The 21,639-nt window shown below is 50.1% G+C and overlaps 1 protein-coding gene across 11 annotated transcripts; it reads right to left on the minus strand.

Annotated features, from left to right (window-relative positions):
• Window positions 1-264: 264 nt before the first annotated feature.
• On the minus strand, window positions 265-21,223 carry LOC308510500 (up-regulator of cell proliferation-like). 11 transcript variants are annotated; one of them, XM_081079798.1, is made up of 8 exons: window positions 21,120-21,223; window positions 20,707-20,777; window positions 19,826-19,928; window positions 11,622-11,648; window positions 11,239-11,309; window positions 5,275-5,325; window positions 5,035-5,073; window positions 271-3,219 (listed from the first exon to the last, which is right to left on the minus strand). In XM_081079798.1, exons 6-8 carry the CDS (start codon window positions 5,306-5,308, stop codon window positions 719-721), a joined length of 2,574 nt encoding a protein of 857 aa, XP_080935924.1. In that variant the 5' UTR covers window positions 5,309-5,325; window positions 11,239-11,309; window positions 11,622-11,648; window positions 19,826-19,928; window positions 20,707-20,777; window positions 21,120-21,223; the 3' UTR covers window positions 271-718. The 11 variants fall into 11 exon arrangements, with proteins under 11 accessions (XP_080935923.1, XP_080935924.1, XP_080935920.1 ...); XM_081079797.1 differs by lacking the exon at window positions 19,826-19,928 and having other exon boundaries at window positions 265-3,219; window positions 21,120-21,181; XM_081079794.1 differs by lacking the exon at window positions 19,826-19,928 and having other exon boundaries at window positions 11,622-11,643; window positions 21,120-21,222.
• Window positions 21,224-21,639: the final 416 nt, after the last annotated feature.

Consider the following 21,639-nt stretch of genomic DNA (forward strand, 5'->3'; position numbering starts at 1 on the left):
GGGCCAAGGGCACCGTGCAGGAGGGTGGCTGGCACATGCGGCTTCACGGCTCTAGGCCATTTCCTCAGCTGCAAAATGGGATGATGATGGAGACACTTGGAGTCAATGCAAGGACAGTGAGTTCAGTGTCCCAGGAGCAGCTCGAACCCAGGCACCTGCTTAGAGAGGGGACAGCATCGTGCACCCCTCCCTCAGACAGACACTGATCCTGGTTGAGAAAGCAGGGAGGTTAAGGGAAGAGAGGAACTTGCCTATGACTCATTCGTGTATTCATTCATTTCACAAACTTTTATTAAGCGCCAACAGTGCTGGGCAGTCCAGCCCTGCCCTGGAGGGGCTCAGAGCCCCGGGCAAGGACCAGAGGAAGTCGGTGGGGAGATAGGGCCAGCCTCCGGTGGGGTCGGGGCTGCTGCAGTCAGCCAGTAAACAGACCTGCCCGCCATGGGCACTCACTAACCAGCCGGGGGCAGTCACCTAGCTCTGCTTTCTGGGACGCCTTCCTGACCCCTCTCCTGGGCAGCAGCTGTACACTCCAGGGGCAATGAAAGAGCCGCTGTGGGAAAGCCACACCCCAGGGGCCTCCACTGCGGTTTGGAGACATAGCTCATGGCCCATCCCAGGGCCCCTGGCAGCGCTCTGGAGGCTACTGCCTTCCGTAACACTGTTCAGGAGACCCCGGACGCCATGGGATGTGACACGCCCCTTGGGGCAGCTGTACTCACAGCCGTCTGACCAGCTCAATGAGCTGCTGGACACTCCTGTTGGGGTTGGACAGGCCGTTCCGGATGTTTTCCAGCAGGCACCTCTTCAACTCAAAGACGGCTTCGCTGTACCCCAGGCTGACAGCAGCCATGGGTGGTACTCCATGCCACAGGCTGGGAATGTGCCAGACGTGCAGCTTCTCTGGGTCACAGAAGGCCAGATCGGCCAGCGTCCGGAGGCCGTCAGCCTGCTTGTCCGCCTGTACTGTGGCCCTGCTCATGTCACCCGGCTGCTCTAGGAGCCACCACCTGTCTCTGGGCTTGGAGCCGGGAACAGGCACATCATGAAGGTTCTGGTGCACAAACTGGTAGCTGGGCATGTGGCCTGCTTTTTCCAGCCTCAGAAACGCTTGCAGAACGGCCGGCGGGATGTCCCTGGTGTCAGCCAGAGTGATCACGGTGACATTGCTCAGCCCCATAATCAAAGTGGCCAGGGAGACCTCCAGCTCGAAGCGCCCCCCTGCCGTGGCCAGGGCCCCAGCGATCAAGCCCCCAGAGTCTATCACCAGGATGTGGTCACAGCCCAGGTCCTGGCTGAAGTTCTCGGCCACAGTGACCAGCTGCATGAAGGCCCCCCGAGGACCACGAGCCCTCCCGGTGGCAAAGCGCAGCCCGAACATGGTATTGAGCAGAGTGGACTTGCCTGTGCCCGGCACGCCCAGCGCTGACAGCACCACCAGCCGCGACCGCCTCCCCAGGTGGGCGTGAAGCTCCTTCAGCAGCCCCGTGACCCAGCGCAGCGGGGCGCTCAGGGTGGTCCCATCCACCAGCTCCAGGGGCAGTCCCGTCAGCAGCAGTTCCAAAGCCAGGCCCGGGAAGTGGGCGAAGCGCCTCTGGCCTGCAGGCAGCTTCCCAGCCTCCACGAGGCAGCTCTCGGCCTCGTACAGCTGCCCCATCTCACGCAGGAAGTGCTCCAGCCCCAGAGGCTCTGGCCTGGACAGCTCGCTGGCGTCCGCAGCCCCACCCGGCTTTGCTCTCAGGGCAGCAGCCGGCTCCGGGGTCTGCCTGGGCCTCAACTGGGCTGCCCAGGCCAGCCCCCACTCCATCCAACGCAGGAAGTACTGCTTCTCGCCTGGGGAGGGGCTGCCGAGGCCGGTAATGAAGTCCTGCAGCACCCCGGCGGGGCCCCCGGCCCTCGGAGCCTGGCGGAGTTCCCTCTCCACCTGGGCCGCTGTACCCCCAGGGTCCCCCTGCAGCCGCAGCACACCCCTGGTGGCCCCGGTGACCCGCTCCATCCGGCCCTTGGCCCGCTGGCACTCCTCGCAGTCTTCATCGACCCTCAGCCCCAGCTTGCGGGCTGCGTGGGCCATGTCCTCCAGCGACAGCCTCCTGCAGGGCGACCTGGCCACATGCGCCACAATGGAGCGGAGCCTGTGCACGAAGCGAGCGCTGTCCGTGCTGCTGACCTTCACGAGCACGTGCGAATGGTCCACCCGCAGCACGGGCAGCAGCCGGCCCAGGAGCCGCAGGTTCGTGTTCCGCTTCCCGCGGCAGGGGCTCAGGATGAAGTAGCACTTGGTGGCTGACCCCTTCATGGAGGACAGCAGTTTGTACTCCTTCCTGCTGATGTTGTCAGTTAGGATGAACACAGCCGAAGACACTTCTGTCAGCAGTTTGAACTGCAACCAGTGAGACCCGATGTCACCCCGGAGGTTCAGAAAGGCCACAGGCTCGGGGAAAAGGTCCAGGTCCTCCCGGCCGCTGGGCAGGAACCAGGAGATCTCCACCAGCCCGTCCGCGATCTCCCGAGGGCTGGTGCCCACACTCAGGTCGCGGTGCCAGAAGCAGTCACGCTGCCTGTGGCCGGGGCTGAGCAGAGCGTTGAGCAGCTGGGACTTAGAGTTGCTGCTAACCTCCATGCGCACGAAGGCAAAGGTAGGCGCCCGGGGCAGGACCACGCTGTCCTCCCGGAGGCCACCCACACCCCTCGGGGGCTGGGCCCACCACGTCCGCATGACACCCCTCAGGGCCCAGAGCAGGAAGGTGTGGCCATGGTTTTCTGAGTCAGGCAAAATGAGAGGGAGTGCGAACTGGCAGAGGGACATTTTCAGCACGATTTCCTGTTGCAGGAAACTGTCAGAAGAGAGCAGCAGGGCGCACAGAAGGTCCAAGGGGTTCACGGGCGTGTCGGGGGTGGGCAGCTCGGAGAAGGAGTAGATGTCAGCCGAGATGTCGTCGGCCGTGTCCCAGTACACGATCTCCTCCACCTGGCTCTCCTTCTCCACAGGCCGGGCGTCTGGAGGCGTGTCCGGCACCACGGTGGTGCTGTTCCTGGCCTCAGCATTGAGAGCCTGCAGCTTCCTGAGGAAGGTCCAGGGCAAGTCCCTCGGTGCCTGAGGGGCCCAGTTCCTCACGCTGTCACTGCTGATCTGCAGGGCATCATGAAGGCTGAGCTTCTGGACCTGGTATGTCTCCAGGCCCAGAAGCGACAGCATGTCCTGCAGGCGGCTCCTCTCCACTGTGGAGGGAAAGGAAGATGTGAAATGCGTACCGTGCATCAGGTCAGCAGTGGGGAGGGGGTACCAGCACGGGTGGGGCAGCCTCCTTCAGGGCAGGACACACGACAGCACACCAGCCAGGCCCAAACACAGGCTCGAGAGGGAAGAGGGCAGGGCAGCCAGGGGTCACATTTAAGAATAGGAGGATTTCATATTAACGTCTGTGTGGCTGCTTTCTCTTGAAACATACAGGATCTAGCAGAACCACACACAGAGTAACTGGCTAGAGTGACCGGCTACACACCCCAGAAGTGCAAAGAGCCCTATTCTCCAACCACACCCCAACCCTCCAATCTGCTCCTGTGCTTCTGCCCCACACTCTGCCCAGTGGTGGGTTTCCTCATACTCTCACCAGGAACTGCCCAGGGGTGACACAGTCACTGATTTCCTTGTTAATGTTCCTTTCTCTTTACAAAATATTGGCAAATTTTTTAAGGAAATGGAGTTATTACATCAATAATGGGTTTAATTTTTTATTGTATGGAATAATTGTTAGAGACCATCATAATTCTGCACTTATTTATGCAGGTCTTTACATGTTACCTCTGCAGTGCGGGTTTTCTTACCAGTTTTCATACTAGAAAAAAATTAGAGGGCTGGCCCAGTGGCTCAGGTGGTTGGAGCACTGTGCTCCTAATGCGAGGTCACCAGTTCGATTCCCACATGGGCCAGTGAGCTGCACCCTCTACAGCTACGATTGTGAACAACGGCTCTCCCTGGGGCTGGGATGACATGGGCAGCCGGAGCTTGGCATAAGCTGCCGTGGGCTGCCGTGTGCTGCCAGGAGTGGCCAGTGGCCAGCGGCCAGCGTGAGTAGCTGGCAGCTGGCGTGAGCTGCTGTGAGCAGCCAACTGACGACCGGTGACCGACTGCCTCAGCCGAGGGGAGCATAAGGCTCATAACACCAGCATGGGCCAGGGAGCTGTGTCCTACACAACTAGACTGAGAAATAATGGCTTGAACCGGAGCAGGGGAGCGGGGAGGCAGAAGAAGGAGAAAAAGAAAAACTCAGAAACTGCATGTTAAGTAAATCAACACCGATCCTGCTGCGCTCCAGGATTCTGTGTCTTGTCTCAAAAGAGGAGGTGACACCTGTGATGCCACCTCAGACGCTCACTAAGCCTCGAGGGGAGGCACCAGCATGGCTCACGGCCACTGCTGGGTGACAGCAGCACTGTATATGCTGGGCCAGAGCTAGAGCTGGCTCACGTCCCAGCAGGGGTCCGCCTGCTGCTGACTTTGCCAAAGGCGCCCAGACAGCCCTAGGGCAGTGTGGCTGCTGATCTCGCTGCAGGAACACAAGAGCTAGTGGGGAAAGACACGCCTAAGAAATTCTTCACAGGTGTTACTCAGGTTTCTGGGTTTTGCCTGAGTGAAACCAGGGACATGATTTTTCTCATCCAGACATGGAACAATTGTTGTTATGTTTTACGTGGCACAGTCGTTCCGTGTGACGGGAAAGGCAGAGCAAAGCAGCCCATTTGTATGTGCACTCCTGCCAGGGGCACGGTCCTCCATGGATCTGTAAATGAACCACACACCAGGGGAGTGGTCCCCAAGCCTGACAGCTCTGGGTACCAGAGCATCCGCAGGCACCACTCACTGTCACCGTATTCTGTAACCGCTCCCAGGGGGTTGTTTTCCTGGCAACATTATCACTGGCACACAAAGGGGTAATGGACTGGGGGTGATTTTGATGCAGTCAGGTGTGGAACCACGAGCCTAGATGACGTCTTTCTTCTCTGGGACAGAAAGAAACGAGAGAAAACACAAACCTGTGGGAAAGTCACTGTCCTGAGCCTCATTCGTACCATCTAAAAAAGCAAAAATAAAGTATCAATCAAATCAGGTGCCTGACACCAGCCAACTTAGGCTAAACTCAGAACCCTCTCCGCTTCTTATGAAGACAGCAACTTCTCCCAATTGTTCAAAATTAAAAATCACAGTTATTTTTCACTATACCCATTCCATCCCTCTTTCCCCAATCCAATGTTATCAAATCCCGTAGTCTTTACCTCCATAATGAAACTCGCAATCATCTCCTTCCATTTCTCTCCATTCCAAATCTGGAAGAAAACACACACACACTTAGTCTCATCAGCAAGTTAGGAATTGTCTACCAACAAGTAGAAGTGAGGATATAGCGGCTAATTTATTTTTAGTGCTATTATTGCTTTCAGTTTTTCCAAGTAAATTTCATTTTCTAGAAGATACAAACTAGTAATAGCTAAACACAAGATACGATTTGGTCTAGGACATATCCTTTGTAGAATTTACTAAATACAAAATAAAATACAAATAACTACATCAAACACATCCACCGATCTTTGATTTTAGAAACTATTTAAAATATAAGTTCATATAAACTCCTCGGCTCCTATGAACATCATTTGTTATTCTGTCTTAAGGAGTTTTTCATCACTTAACACGATACACGTACATGGGGGAAGGGCACAGAGGAACCGTTCGACTTGAAAGTCGGAACAGTTACGACTTTCAAGTAAACAGTCACTTTTCCAAAGCCTCTAACACTGCGGTCTGCCCGACACTGATATTTTAATAACAGAAGGTACTTCATTCAGTGCTATTCAGATACTTACACTGTGATACAAGCCCTTAAAACCCTATAGATTTGCTTGCAAATGTGAGACTGTGTGACAACATTACTTCCCCACGCATGTTTTTATGGTTTTGCCTTTTTTTGTTTTTAAAGATTTTATTGGGGAAGGAGAACAGGACTTTATGGGGGAACATTGTGTACATCCAGGATTTTTTCCCAAGTCAAGTTGTCCTTTCAGTGTTAGTTGTGGAGGGCGCAGCTCAGCTCCAGGTCCAGTTGCCGTTGTTAGTTGCAGGGAGCGCAGCCCACCATCCCTTGAGGCTCCTGGCAACCTTGTGGTTGAGAGGACGCTCTCCAACCAACTGAGCCATCCGGGAGCTCAGTGGCAGCTCAGCTCAAGGTGCCCGTGTTCAATCCTAGTTGCAGGGGGCGGAGTCCACCATCCCTTGCGGGACTCGAGGAGTTGAACTGGCAACCTTGTGGTTGAGAGCCCACTGGCCCACGTAGGTATCGAATTGGCAGCCTTCGGCATTAGAAGCATGGAGCTCCAACCACCTGAGCCACTGGGCCGGCCCGATTTTGCCTTCTGATCCAACTAAAAGTATCACGTATTCCAAAATTAAAATTATATTTGCAAAAGCTTATGAATCAAGAAAAGATTCTGACATTTTCAGATTTATTCATTCTCTCATGATTTCTATATAAGCAGGTAGATAAACAAGGCATTTAAAACAGCCTTCTTTGATGCTATGCCTGGGAGTCAATGTGATTAAGAGTACGAGGGAGAAGAATGAGAGAAGGGAGTTCAGAAAGCAGGAGAGTATCAGAGGAGACAGAGATGGGTGATGCCCATGGACCAAGCCGCAATGCTGAACGAGGTGGAAAAAAAACATCAGAAGAATTTCCCCAAGGAATCCAGACGCCAATGGTTATGGTTAGAGAAGAGAACAGGGCACCTTGAGAACCCCGAGGTGGGGCGAGGTGGTCGTTAGGGTCAGCTGAGCTGGAATCAAGTAAACTTCAGGCCCAGAGAAGACAGGGCCTTGCTTTTTACGGATGGGCAACATCTCTGGCTTGGAGTGGAGAGGTAGCAGGTAGATGAGGCAAGAATGCAAAGTGGCCAGAGGGTTGGGCTGTCAAACCATGGAAAGCACTGACCAGGGTAGGAGAGCCGTACGTGAGGCAGGCAGAAAACTCTGGAAGCCAAGAAGATGTCAGCAGGCAGCAGATGATGGCGAGGACACAGGAAGCAGCAGGGCTGCAGGGCACAAGGCAGCAGCCAATATGGGCCGGAAGGGCTGGGCACCGGGGCCAAAGTCTCCATATGAGCTCCTTTTGCACACGAGCTGGTTAGGAAGGGACTGGTGTAGGCTACAGCCCAGTGGAAATACAAGGGGCAGAAGGTGGAAACAGGCGAGTGTGCCTCAGCCGGGGAACGCACACACAGAATGCGGTCCATCCACACAATGGAACATTATTCAACCTTAAAAAGAACATGCGTGAACCCCAAACATTATGCTCGTTGAAAGAAAAGGAAGACAAAAGGGTACACGTATATGCTTCCATTTACAGGAAAAAATGCAGAACAGACAGAGACACTTAACATAGACTGGTGGTGACTACAGGGTCTGGAAGCGGAAACAGACTGGCAATGACTATAGATGCTGGAAAGAGGGAGAGACTGGCGGTCACTACAGGGGCTGAAGGGGGGACAGACGGGGAAACACTGCCTAATGGATACAGAGTTTTACTTTTGTTTCTCATTTTTTAGATTTATTTTTGAATAATTTTTTCTTTTTTTAGTTTCAGGTATACAAAATGCCACAATGATTAGACATTTACACCCTTCATAAAGTGATAACACTCCCCAATTCTACTACTTCTCTGACACCATACACATTTATTACAATACCATGTTCCCTATGCTGTACTTTACACCCCGTGACCATATATACATTGTCATATATATGTATACATGTATATATGTACACACACACAAACATATTTTATATACATACATACATACATACACACACACACACACACACACACACCGGGGGTGCCAAAAAAACTGTACACAAGTGGACCCTTTGGTCAACATTGCTCAAGAAGTAGTTTGCCATAATCAGAAGTGTCTGGACGCTGATGGGAACCACTTTGAGCACCTCTTGTAATTGCAGAAGTCAAACGTGACTTGTATTCCTCTTTTGTTATCAGTATATATTATTACAATTTTAATAGTTTTTTCCTTTCTTAAAATGTATACACATTTTTTGGCACTCTCTGTATACATTTAATTATAGTTGACATTCAATCTTATTCTACATCAGCTTCAGGTGTCCAGCATGTTGGTCAGGCATCTACACAGTCTATGAGTGATCCCCCTGGTAAGTCCAGTGCCCATTTGGCACCTGACATGCTCTTTTCAACATTATTGACTATATTCCCATACTGTATTTCACATCCCCGTGACTATTTTGGGACTACCAATTTGTACTTTCTAATCCCTTCACCTTCTCCCCCATCCTCAACCCCTCTCGCATCTAGCAACCATCCGTTTTTTTCTCTGTATCTATGTGTCTATTTCTGTTTTGTTAGCTCGTTTATTCTGTTCTTTAGATTCCACATATAAGATCATATGGTATTTGTCTTTGTCAGTCTGACTTATTTCACTGAGCATAATATTCTCTAGGTCCATCCATGTTGTTGCAAATGGTTAAGATTTCATTCTTTTTATGGCCGAGTAATACTCCATTGTATAAAAGTACCACAATTTCTTTATACAATCATCTATTGATGGGCATTTCAGTTGTTTCCATATGTTGGCCATTGTGAATAGCGCTGCAGTAAATACAGGGGTGCATATATTTTTTGAGTTAGTGTTTTGGATTTCTTTGGATAAATACACAGGAGTGGAATTGCTAGGTCATTAGGTGGTTCTATTTTTAATTTTTTGAGACCTCTATACTGTTTTCCATTGTGGTTGTGCCATGTACATTCCCACCAACAGTGCATGAGGGTTCCCTTTTCTCCACATCCTTGCCAACACTTGTTTGATGATTTATTGATCATGGTCATTCTGACAGGAGTGAGGTGGTATCTCATTGTGGTTTTTTTGTGCATTTCTCTGATGATTAGTGACGTTGAGCATCTTTTCATATGTCTATTGGCCATCTGTATGTCCTCTTTGGAGAAATGTCTCTTCATATCCTCTGCCCCTTTTTTAATTGGGTTGTTTGTGGTTGTCTTAGTGTTGAATTGTATGAGTTTTTTATAAATTTTGGAAATTTTAACCCCTTATCAGATGAATCATTGGCAAATATCTTCTCCCATTCAGTAGGATGTCTTTTTGTTTTGTTGATGGTTTCCTTTGCAGTGAAAAACCTTTTTACTTTGAGGTAGTCCCATTTGTTTATTGTTTCTTTTGTTTCCCTCGCCCGAGGGGCTATATCACTCAAGATGTTACTAAGGGTAATGTCTGAGAGTTTATTTCCTATATTTTCTTCTAGTAGCTTTATGGATTCAGATCTTACATTTAAGTATTTATTGAATCCATTTTGAGTTTATTCTTGTATATGGACTAAGAAGGTGGTACTGTTTCATTTTTTTTTTTTTTTGCCTGCATCTGTCACGTTTGACCAGCACCAATTATTAAACAGACTGTTTTACCCCACTGTAAATGCTTGCTTCCTTTGTCATACGTTAAATGACCACATAGGCATGGATTTCTTTCTGGGCTCTCTATTCTGTTTCATTGACCTGTCTGTTTTTATGCCAACACCATGCTGTTCTGATTACTATAGCCTTGTAGTATAGCTTGGTACCAGGTAGAGTGATACCTCCCTCTTTGTTCTTGTTTCTCAGGATTGCCGTAGCTATTTGGAGTCCAGAGTTTTGCTTTTGAGCAATGGAAATGTTTTGGAACTAAATAGATAAAGAGATCTTATCTAAATAGATGAGCTCACAAAACTTCGTGAGTGTACTAAATGCCACCGAATTATTGACTCTAAATGTTGTTTTCCCAGTGTTTTTCCTTTTTTATTGTTAAAATACATGAAACATAAAATGTACCATCTTAGCCATGTTTTAAGTGCACAGTTCAGTGGTATTAAATACATTCACAATGTTGTACAACCATTGGCACACTCCATCCCATAATCTTACTGATCTTGTAAAGAAGAAATTCTATTCCCATTAAAACAATAGTAACTCCCCATTCCCCGCCCCACCACAGTCCTTCCTGTCTTTACAATTTAATTGCGCTAGGCACCGCATACGTGGAGTCACATAGCGTTTGTCTTTCTGTGACGGGCTTATTGCACTCAGCAGTTTTCCTTTATGCTGCGGCATTTTGCAGAATCTCCTTCTTTTTAAATGATGAATAACATGCCATCATAGGCACATACCACATTTTGTCTATCTGTGTACCTGCCAATGCACACTCAGGTTGCTTCTGTTTCAGCTGCTGTGAGTAATGCTGCTGCTGTGAACACAGGAGTGCACAGGTATCTCCTCGAGACCTTGCTTTTGATTTTTGGGGGTAGATACCCAGATGTGGGATTGCGGGGTCATAAGGTAGTTCTATTGTTAAAAATTTGAGGACTCTCCACACTGTTTCCACAGCAGCAGCCCCACTACGTTTCCACCACAGTGCACTAGGTTCCAATTTCTCCACAACCTTGCCAACACGCATTCTTTTCTGGTTTTCTGATAGTAGCTCTGGTTTTCTGATAGTAGAAAACCAGTATGAGGTCATAGCTCATTGAATAAATATTTGTTTGAATGAATAAAATAAAACAATGCGATTAACCCAAACTTATTTGCATGTTTTGTGCGGTTATTTTTGCATAACAGTATTAATATCCAACAGAACACATTCATCTCGACAAGCACCAAATTAATGTAAGGCAAATGGACAATGAGTGACTAAGAGAAATTAAGATCTCTGGTGTGCGGCCACTCCTTCCAGCTGGCGTCACGAGGGGCAGCAACAGCCCTACCGCCAAACCTCCAAAGAAAGAGCGACCAGCTTCTGTGCACCATGAACCAAAACTGCAACCCCCGTCTACCAGGGCAGTCCCAGTTACACCTGATCTTCCAGAAAAACACACCTTTCATGCTCACAAGTACCCAGTTTAGAAACTAGTCTGTCATCCTACACATGACTCAGATGGCAGTGATCAAATTGTGGTGTTCCCATTAAACTGTGTGATAACCACCTGTTTAAAACTTGAATCCTATTTTGAATATATAAGGAAAGCTTAAAAGACGATTGGATAGAATCTTCTCGTAAAAGGAAAAACAAAGCCTTATGCGTCTTTATTTTTGAGAACCATGGTCTCAGGGTGGTACTGGAACCCAGAACCCCAATGGGACAGAAGAAACACCTGCTTTGGAGGGGGCCCAAGCCCAGCTTTACCTGCAATGGCCACGGCTGTTCCTCTCTCAGATGCTTTCACTTCTCGGGCCACTTCTCCCACATCTGAATGTCTAAAACAATTTCAGAAGAAAATTATAATTAAAATAATGAAATACTACTTTCACCTTTCCAATTGGCATGTCAGAATCTCTTGGGGATCCTCTAAAATCTAAAAATCCTGGTCACGCCCCAGATCCTTGAAAACAGAATCTCAGAGGTTCTGAGTCCATGCCTGGGCGTCGCTGCTTCTGAAGGTACCCCGGGGATTCTGATGTGCGGCCCCCCCCCGCTGAGAAACACTGGTCTAGAAAAACCAGCGCTCTCAGGAACTGGGAGCCAGAGCATAAACACAGCTGTTCAGAAAAACGTAAAAGTATACATACCCTCTGCCCAGTAACTCCACTTCTATCCTAAGGAAATAAAGATTTAGTTACAAAGGTGTTGACGCCAGTTTTATATATCTCAGCAGAAAATTGGACACCTTCTAAAATCAAAGTCCAATAACAATTCTGGAGCAGTTTTATTCTTCATCCGTTACAAAATATTCTATGCATCTCATTTTGTGGACTTTCTGATGTTGGATAATATGTTGTGGAATGGAGTTAATGACTGCTCATCAGTGGGGAAATCAGGTTCCAGAACAGTCTGCATAGTGTGTTGACAATTTCACACAGCTGCATATATTGCTCTGTAGGGACATGTGGTGAGATGTGCGGGATGGTCATCGAAAGTTGACAATGTGGGCAGGGCCACAATCCTGAATCTTTAAAGTGGGTTTGATGGGTACAGTCCACTCAAGAATAAACTACTTTAGGAACATCATGTGCTGATCTTGTCAGGAGCCAGGGTCCTGGTGTTGGGGGAAGGACATATAGATAGGAATGGAGGAACCCTCAGAGGAAGAAGGGAATCGGACACAGCAGTGTGCACTTGTGATTCCTATATGCCTGCTCGTGCGTGCGTGTGTACACACAATTGTGTGCAGACACTTGTATTTCCTATCTCTGTCACTGAAAGGCCCAGCAGCGCTGGTTGTGTCGCTGCTCACTCTTGGGCGAGACGGCTCATTCCAGGGCCAGCAGCCTGGGAAGCACACACAAGCCTAAGCATCTAATTTCAGAAAACAAGGAAGGGCTCAAAAAAAGGGGCGTGTCACAGGACACAGCAGACAGTTTGATGGGGCTGCAGCTGCCAAGTCTGGGGCAGTGTGCGCACATGAACAAAATTGAATATGGTGATTAACTAGAAACCATGAAAACGTAACTTAAGGAGTCCTTGGAGATAAGAAATAGATAAGCAAACGGGAGGAAGAGGGATCCTGCTGACAGCAGAGAGCTGCTGTGGAGGATGCTGCCCCAGGAGCTGCGTCCCAAGATTGGTTCAGGCAAGAAATGCCAACAAATGCCGACTCGTGGACGAAATGTCAATGAGGAAAGATAACTTCCCAGTCTTACAATGCTCCTCACAGAATGCTTACTAAGTGCCAGGGAGAAAAATCCAGTAATTCTACCCAGCTGTGTGATCACAGCCAGAGACAATGGGGACAGAGGCCACTGTGTGCCCAGAGCTGTGGTACTCTGAGGAAGGACACATGGCTGAGATGTAGAACCCTGAGCTACTCAAGTGGACAAACCAAAAGCGAAACATGCTAGAGGGGAAACTGCATTATCCCACAGTAAGAATGTCACAAAAGGCCAAAAAAAGAGAGAGAGAGATTAAGGAAATGTTCCAGATCTGAGAGAACATCTGAGTAAAGATACCTGAAGATAAAAGGCAATACCTACCCCTAGACTGGACCATGAAGGAGAAGGAGAAACTGGGGACCTACTGACACAACTGAAATATGGGTATCGTCAATGTCACATTTACTGGTGTTGACGACTGTGCTGGGCTCGTGTAAGACATCTTTATTCCTAGGAAACAGACACCGAAGGATTCAGGCACACAGGGTGGTGACATGTGCAACTTAGTCTCTAGTGGTTAAGAAAAAACCATATACATGTGCATTTAGACTCAGACACAGAGAGACAGCAAGAGAGAAGAAAATGATAAGTGAGAATGGTAATGAGTAAAATGTTAAGAATAACACACTCTGGATAAGAGGACATTTTCTTTTTGTAATTTATCTCTAAGCAGAAATTATTTCCAAATAAACAGTTTAAGAACTTACAAGCGGTTAATTACTTCTGGGTAGTATGATATCAGTTTATCCTGTCTTATCTGAATCCTTTTAAATAGAAGAAGCATGTATTGATTTAATGAAACTTGAAGAGCTATTAAAACGACGCTGTAAGCGGGGGTCATGGCCAGAATAAGGTTTGTGGGTGCCCCAAGAAGATTAGACAACTCGGAGCCCCTTCCAACCAGGGTTCTTGCAATAAGTGCTGACACATTATGTGTGGCAGCCCCTGAAACCAGCAAAACAGCGCCACTTAATTCACCAGCCAAACGAAGGTTTTATGTTCACCCAAGTCACACTCGGGATATTCCAGGATCCTAGGTGGTTATTCCAGCATGTTCTCTGGGGTTTTACCCGCTGCCCTGTCTGAGGAGAGTCCCAGTGACAATGGTCACTGGCTGTTTTAGCCTTTTACAGACAGAGCACTAAGCAACTCTGACTCGATGGGCCCTGCTGCTGAAAAACATGGGAGTTTTCACTGTCTCCACTTTTCAGCAAAGAACATACACTGCTTTCAAAATAAGTGAAAGAATGCAATCTTAAGGAAAAAAGTGGAGGGGGACAATAGGACAGGTTGCAACCATTTTTCAGAGGGAAAGAAGCTGGCCTGGGGGCACAGGGGCGTGTTGGCTGTAAGGCCTCGCCCACTGCCTCCCAGGGGCTCCTGGGATCCTCTCAGATCGTCTCAGGATGGCGCTTAACTTCGACCCTTTCTTTCCCACACAAGAGGGCAGGGAAGTAGCATGACATCATCACAGTAATGACCTTGAGTTTGTGCTAATCTATGAAAATACACATACGATTGAGGACATCAGTCTGTCAACGCACTTTACACCTGCATCCCTGTGTGGTAAACGGGGGAGGGCCAAGCCTCGCTTGTGTCCACTACTTCTAATTCACAACTCTGCTTTCAATAAAGTTGTGGCTTAAGTTGTGCCCCCTCAAACTCCTAAGTCGAAACCCTAACCCCCAATGTGACTATGTAGAGACTGGGACGTTTGAGGGGTTTCGTGAGGGTGAGGCCCTGATCTGCTGGGACTGGTGTTCCGTGAGAGGAGGTGACACCTGGGGGTCCACTCTCTGTCTGCAGGCACAGAGAAGAACCTGTGAGGACACAGCTCGTGGGTAGTCACCTGCCAGCCAGGGACAGGGACAGGGCCCAGGAGGACTGAACTGACCTGCATGGGCTCTGGGACTCCAGCCTCCAGAACTGAGAGAAATACTCTCTGTTGTTTAAGCCACCTGAGCTGATTGAGCTAACACCCCAAACCATCCTGCAGGTGGAAACGGGGCTCAAAGGACAGGCCAACATCACCAAGCCAGTAGGCCAGGCCAGAACCCAAACGGGAGGCTGATCGTTCCCTCCTGGCTCTTTATTTTTCGGGCTCAGATAGGTTTTGTAACATATAATTATAACTAATGATTATAAAAACCACAGAAGCGAACCCATCTGCCGAGTCACAGTGCAGCCCTCCTGCGAGCACACGTACAGGGCCTCCCCCTGCCCATCGCAGGCAGCCAGACCCGGAGAGAAAACCACAGCATTTGCAATGGTCCCAGACACGGGCAAGGGGGCATTCTGCAAAGCAGCTTTTGAAAATTACTAATATCATTAATATGTTTTCCTGATTCCAAAAATAAGACAAATATAACATACAGAGAAGTATAAAGAAATGCCTTTGCCCTTTTGAAAAATACTCAGTGTATTAAACGATTCTCCTTTTAATCTTTTCGTGTTGCCATAGGTCATTCTATTAACTGATACACAGGACTGCCCGTTTTACTCCCTATTACGGCTCTTTAGGTTTCAGACTTCTCTTGGTCCTCACAAGACCCCTGGGGCATAGAGTCACAAATGGAGCTCAGTTCAGGCACTGCCTGGGGCCGCGTGGGTTCCTGGTCTCCTGTGGGCTCCCTTTCCATCCTGGGGCACCTCCCACAGACTTCTCTCCCGGGCCAGGGGTGACCTGCCTGCCACCCTGATGGGTCCGTCAGCAAGCGCACATCCTGGTTTGTACCCAGGGCTTCCTTCAAGTCCAGCGGTGGAGTCAAGACCCTGACGACCCGGCCGTCTGCCTCACTGGTTGGTGCTCACAGGAGTTACCTGAGGAGCCTTTCTACTTACACCTGGAGACTCTGCCTCAGGAGACCCCCCAACTCTGAAAACAGATGCCTGCTGCCACTCAGAGTCCAGCACTCCTTGGACAGGGTCCCTCAGTGCCCAGAACCGTGTCCAAGCCTCAGGAGCTGGGCCAGTTCCTAGCAACAAACCTAGCTCCTTCACTGATGCTGCCAATAAACCAAATGGCACAGAAAACCACCCCACACAGGTCAGTCCAGGGGCCCGCGCTCACTGTCGTGGGGGCAACAACATATTATTAACTGCCTTGGAAACAAAGATTCTGACTCAATTTTTGCTGTTTGATGCTGACAGCTTTCAAGACCTACCACTTCCCCTCTGTTCAACCTCTGGGCCCCAAAACAAAACCAAACCCAAAGCCAGAAAGCCTCACTCAATTAGCGTAAACCGTTTCAAACCCTCTTGGTGTATGCTGTGGGTGGGACTATCCCCTGAAAAGACACATTCAAGTCCTGCCCCCAAGTCTGCGACTGGAAACAGGGTCTTTGCAGATCTAATGAGTTACGTTAAGATGAGGTCCTGCTGGGGCAGAGTGGGCCCCCAGTGCAATGACTGGTGTCCTTACAAGGGGAACCTGGACACACAGGGAGAAAAATGTGCAGACAGAGGTGACATTACAGTAGTGCCGGTACAAGCCAAGGAACACCAGGGACAGACAGCAACCAACCATCAGAAGCGTGCTGAGGCCTACGACAGACGCTCCCTCAGAGCCCAGAGGAAAACCGCCTGCCAACACCTTAGTCCGAGACTCCGGGCAGCCAGAATGTGAGAAGTTTCTGTTTTCTCTAAGCCTCAGTTCGTGCTGCTGGGTCACAGCACTCTAGCGGACATGGTGCATGTGTGGCTGTGATCAGAGATGTTGGCTTCTGCCTGTCCTGATGTGGGTTGTCCCTTGTGTGTCTGTGTTTCCTCTCTACTTCTTATAAGGACACCCATAATTGGATTAAGGCCCAACCTTACCCAAGGCGACCTCATCTTAACTACTTATACCTACCTGCAAAGAGCCCAGTTCCAAAGAGTCCCACTCACGGGAACTAGGGGTTAGCACTTTAACATATGTTTCAGGGGGACATAATTCAACTCACTACAACATTCGAGTCAAAACTAGGGGTCATCCCACCTCTGCAAGGTGACAACACCCTTTGAAAAGTTTAAAAATCATCATTCAGCAGTGGGGCTGAGAAAACATCCATGAAAAAGTTCCTCAGAACATCTCATGAGAACAAAGACGTCAGATATCAGCACACGGGTAAAAGCCAATCACTGTGCATCCCAGGACTTTAGTCCCTGAAACACGCTGGATGGATGGGCAGCATGAGGGAGGGGCCACTGCCTTGCTCTTGCACAGGAGACAGGCAGGCTCCTCTCGTCAGACAGCGGTGTCCTGCCTGCTGGCAGTGACCCTTCAGCAGGGTCATGGGGAGATACTACTGCAACACCACAACCTGAAAGGACTCCACGGAGAGAACCGGTGGACTGAGCAGCTAGTGTCTGTACTGGGTTCATGCCTTGCAAGTTTGCCGAGTGGGAGGAAACAGCTCTAAAACGCAGCTTTCACCCTGCAGAAACTTACACCAGAATCAGGCTGTACAGAGGTTATAAACACTTGTTATACAAAGTCTACACAGCACACACGTGCCAACCTGCAAAGCCAGGTGGCCGTCCGGCCCAGCATCAGGTTGCTCCCAGGGCCTGGGGGGGACTCACGTCTGGGACACATATCTGCAGAAAGCGGCCATCGTTCTCCTGGATTAATCCACATACATATTTGCAGCTAGAAACTTTTCTAAAAGTTGGGGGCACATCCGTGAAGAACACAGATATCCCTGCTCTTAGCTTACACTGAACGAGGTGGAGAGACTGGCCAGCAATCGGAAAAGTTTTAAACAGGGGCTGCACCAGGAGGTGTGAGGGTGCTGGGGAAGAAAGAGCAGTAGACTAGGCTAAGGGCACCAGCGTACGGGGAATGGGGTGGATGGCTGCTGTTGTTCCAAGGGAGGGCAGGGTGGGACAAGGGACATGCAAGTGCGGGCTTGGCAGGAGGTGAGGACGCGAGCAGGAGCTCCCTGGGCAGTGGTCCAGGCAGGTGTATGGCTGCTGCAGCAATGGTCCGAAGTTGCAAAGGACTCACAGGATACTGTTGTGGACGGTACAGAGTGCGCAGCGCACAGCAGTAGGGGAGCTCTGCTCAGACCCAGCTTCCTCGGAACCCCAGGCAATATTCCTGTCTCATGTTGAGAATAGATGAGAGACGGCAGCACCTGAGGTGACAACACTGGGTTGAACTCTGAAAGTCTTTGTGAAGAATTTCAACAGACTAGCTAGAGCATGTGAAAAAGAGCCCAAGAAACCTCCAAGTGTTCAGGCTCCAGAGAGCTGCTGCTGTCTCTGGTGGGAAAACGTGGGGTGAGCAGGCTGGCAGGGACCATGAGTGAGTCAATGCCCACATGCCAGCTGGGCACACAGGGTAGACCTCCGTGGAAATGCTGAGCGGGAATCAGGGCTAGAAAGGGCTTGGCGGGGCTGGAGAAGCCAGCCCTCCTCCAGGCACCGCAAAGACCATTGTCTACCCATGACAAAGGCAGAATCACCTTGCTATTTACCCATGACAACGGGAAGAAATTATGGTTCCAAGAGACCGTAAAACCCAAGAGACCAACTGGAAAACAACTACAAACAATGAGAGAGCAGTGAGCTGAGGACAAACAGAAATATTTTTAAAAACTCAACTGCCTTCCTGTATACAAAAATTTAGAAATATGGAAAAGGAAACTCCCATTTCCAGTACCAATAAGACGAAATTTAGGAATAGATGTAATAAATGTGCAACATCTATATGAAAAGAATCTCTAAATACTAAAGAATATAAAAGACTAAAACAAATGAAAAGGTATATCCTGTTTGGACAAAGAAAGGCTTAGTGTAATTTTTAAAGTCAGTTCTCCCTAAATTAACCTGTAAGTGAATTTTTTTGAACTTGTAAGGTTCAACACCAGATAAGCTTATTCTATGAAAAATATTTGTACAATAAATATCAGGAAAATTCTGAAAAAGAACAGTAACAAAGGAAGACAAAACCTGCCAGTGAGTAAAACATGGTCCAAGCCACAGTTCTGGTTCATGGACAGCCCAGAAAAGACCAATATATCTGGGAATTTCACCTCTGATGAAGGGAGCTGAGTATCATGATTATTCCCTTACAGCAGCCTTGAAAAATAACGGTAATCCCTAGTCCTCCTTTCACCAAAATGAATACCACATGGGTCTGAGTCAAATTAGAAAATGAAACAAATGAAAAAAAAAAACACTGAAAGAAAATATTAAAGACTTTAAAGAAAGAAATCTCAGAGTAGGGAAGGCTTCGTACAGTCAAAAGGCACATGACAGGTGGAAAAAAAGTGTGTGTGACACAAATGACAAAAGGCTCATTTTCTCAATGTACAAAGATCTATAAATTCAGGAGAAAGAGCCCAGGACATATCCAAAATGCATTTTGGGCTCTGCACAAAAGGAGGAGGAGGGCACCGAACTCCAGTGTGCCTTCCACTCTGGGAGACAGGACTAGGTAAGGAACAGGGTGCAAGAGTCCTTTTATACCTTTCGAAATGGGTACCCGGTACCTGTGGTACTTCCTTTTAAAAAGTAAGGCAGCTAACAATTTTATAAAATGCTACAATGTGCAGAATCTACAATAGAACCAGCGCAGTGGAAAAGGCCTCCTGACAAGCAGGCGGGTCTGGGAAAGCATGACCTACGGAAGGCCATTTCTAAGTTATTTGCGTGCCAGGCATGTTCTGTAAAACCGTAAGCAAAGGCACAAAGGCTCCAGCGAGCTTCTTACTCCAACAAACCAGGCAGCAGCTTCAAGCGGAGCAGACAGTACTGGATGACAGTCGCCCCCTATGCTCCTGGTAAGAACAAAATTCAGAATCCAACTTTTCTGTTTGTGCCTCAGTAACCACATTTAAACCAACCATCCTTAATAGGGTCATTGTACATCAAGTTTTAACTTAAAACGACTTAGCTGGGCCTCATTTCCTTATCTGTATAATGGGGATAAAAAACAGTACTTACTGATAGTGTTATTGTGCAGATTAATTTATTCTGCACAAAAGCACTTAGAGCAGGCCCCACAACACACTTCTTGGAAGTAGTCACACAGGAAGGACACGGGATTTGGAGGCCCATCTATGAATAGCCCAGCAGAACCCACGGCTCCTCTCCCCATCCTTGCCGTGAATGTCTGCAGGTGTTCCCCCAGCACCTACCTGGTCCACTAGAATAAGTGTCTGCCAGCCAGCCGACTGAGGCAGGCCACAGGATCGCAGGAAGCCAGGTCTCCCTGGCTGGATTCTGAACTACCTGCAAAGCCTACAGAGTAAACACATCTGGAGATGTGGGTTGTCCCAATCTATACATACCATAACGAGTGCATAGTTCTCTCTATAAAGTGAAGTCAAGTATACTAAAAGTTCTGTGACCTCAGCTTTGCAATCGGCACCCCTCAGAAAATTACAGATTAGTACCAACTGCAGACTCATGGTGTCACTCATAAACGGAACTGCAAATATCGAGTCTGCACTAATGCCACTTTCTACAAGCATGCAGTTTAGGTCCTGCTGGCCATCCCAGAAGGGCAGACCCGTCTGCAAAGTGGTGAGCTTAGACGCCAAATGCCCCATGACTTTTTAAAGGGCCTCGCATGCAACCACGCACAGGCTCCGCCACCTGCCTGCTGCCGGCAGCCCTCCCGCCTCACCCATTCCTGACAAGATGGGCAGGAATGCAGTGGGACCTTGACCCTCTGGGTGAATCAGCCAGGCCTTCAACGGGACCGGCCCTCGTTTATTCTATTTATGAACTCGAAGTACTGGGTACAGACCACTGCTCCCCAAACCTGGAGAGACGGCGGGTAGGAGGAAAACGCCGGGCTGGCTCGAGTCAGACCCAGCTTGCTCTCGGCTGCGCGGAGGGAGCCAGGGCGGTGCGTGGCCGGCTCCGGCCTCACGGACGCGCGCGGGCCCCGCCGCTGCACGGGGCCGTCGGGAAGTGCAAGGCTGCCCACCTTCCACGGCGGGCACGCCGGTCAGCGCTGGGGCTCTGGGCGGTGGACAGCAGTCAAGGGGGATTTACCAACTACAGCAATGACCTTGGGGCTCCTCCTCCTCCTCCGTGGTGTCGGAATACTGCCAGGCCCAGCTCGCACGACTAGTTAGGTTACTAGAACGGAAAGTAACCATACTGAATCGGTGGTTTCATTTTTCAAGGAAGGATTTAAAAAGAAATTACAAACTCTCTGTGTGCCGTCACTTCGTAGGGGAAGAGCATTTTCACAGACGGGGTGGTGCCAGCGCAGGGCCAGCCCGCAGGCCCGCGGCCGCACCAGGAGCCCCGCAGGCACCGGGCGCGCGGGTCTCCCCGCCCCCGCGCCGCCCCGACCCCGGCCCGGCCTCCGCGCCCCCCGAGGTCGCCCGGGAGCCCGCGGGCCTGGCGAGGCCTCAGCGCGCCCCCGCCCCCGCCCCCGCCGCGCCCCCGCCCGCGCGGCCCGAGCGCCGCACTCACCCGGGCGACGCCATGAGCGCGGCGAGGTCTCGGCGCCGCGCCGCCCCCGCTTCCTCCGCGCCGCGCGCCTCGGGGAGGGGCCTCGCGCCGGCCGCCCGCTGCCCGCCGGGCGCTCCGGGAGGGCGGGGACGGGGCGGACGGCGGGTGCGCGCGCCCGGAGTCGGGCGGGGCGCGGCTGGGCTGCGGCCTGCGGCGGCCGGGGGCGGGGGGGGCCCGGCCCGCGACCCGCCCGGCTGCCCAGGGGCCCGCAGGCCGCGCCTCGCCGGGAGGAGCCTCCGGTGCGGGACCCGCGGGAACATGCCCCTGGCCACGAAGCAGCTGCAGGACCGGCTGAAGTCTACGTCTCCCGCGGTAGGAGTTTAATGTCCGTAAGAAGAGCCTTTCCTTCAGCCCAGGAGTTCAAGGATTTGTTATTAGGCAAAACAGTGATGTCTTGTCTTACTTGCTGCGGTGTCGCGCGCAGGTGCTGGCCTCTCTGAGCCAGGTACCTCTTGTAAAATGTGTGTAAAACCCCACCGTG

This window comes from Rhinolophus hipposideros (assembly GCF_964194185.1).
Source record: "Rhinolophus hipposideros genome assembly, chromosome: 18".
Classification (NCBI taxonomy): domain Eukaryota; kingdom Metazoa; phylum Chordata; class Mammalia; order Chiroptera; family Rhinolophidae; genus Rhinolophus; species Rhinolophus hipposideros.

Excerpts from the sequence above, each read along its gene's own strand:
- LOC308510500 (XM_081079789.1), bottom strand. The coding sequence starts at position 20,797 with ATGGTTACTTTCCGTTCTAGTAACCTAACTAGTCGTGCGAGCTGGGCC. Across the intron at positions 11,649-20,690 it reads CAAGGTCATTGCTGTAGTTG|GATAGAAGTGGAGTTACTGG; the intron begins GTAAATCCCCCT and ends TTATTTCCTTAG. Across the intron at positions 5,326-11,238 it reads AACAGCCGTGGCCATTGCAG|ATTTGGAATGGAGAGAAATG; the intron begins GTAAAGCTGGGC and ends GTTTTCTTCCAG.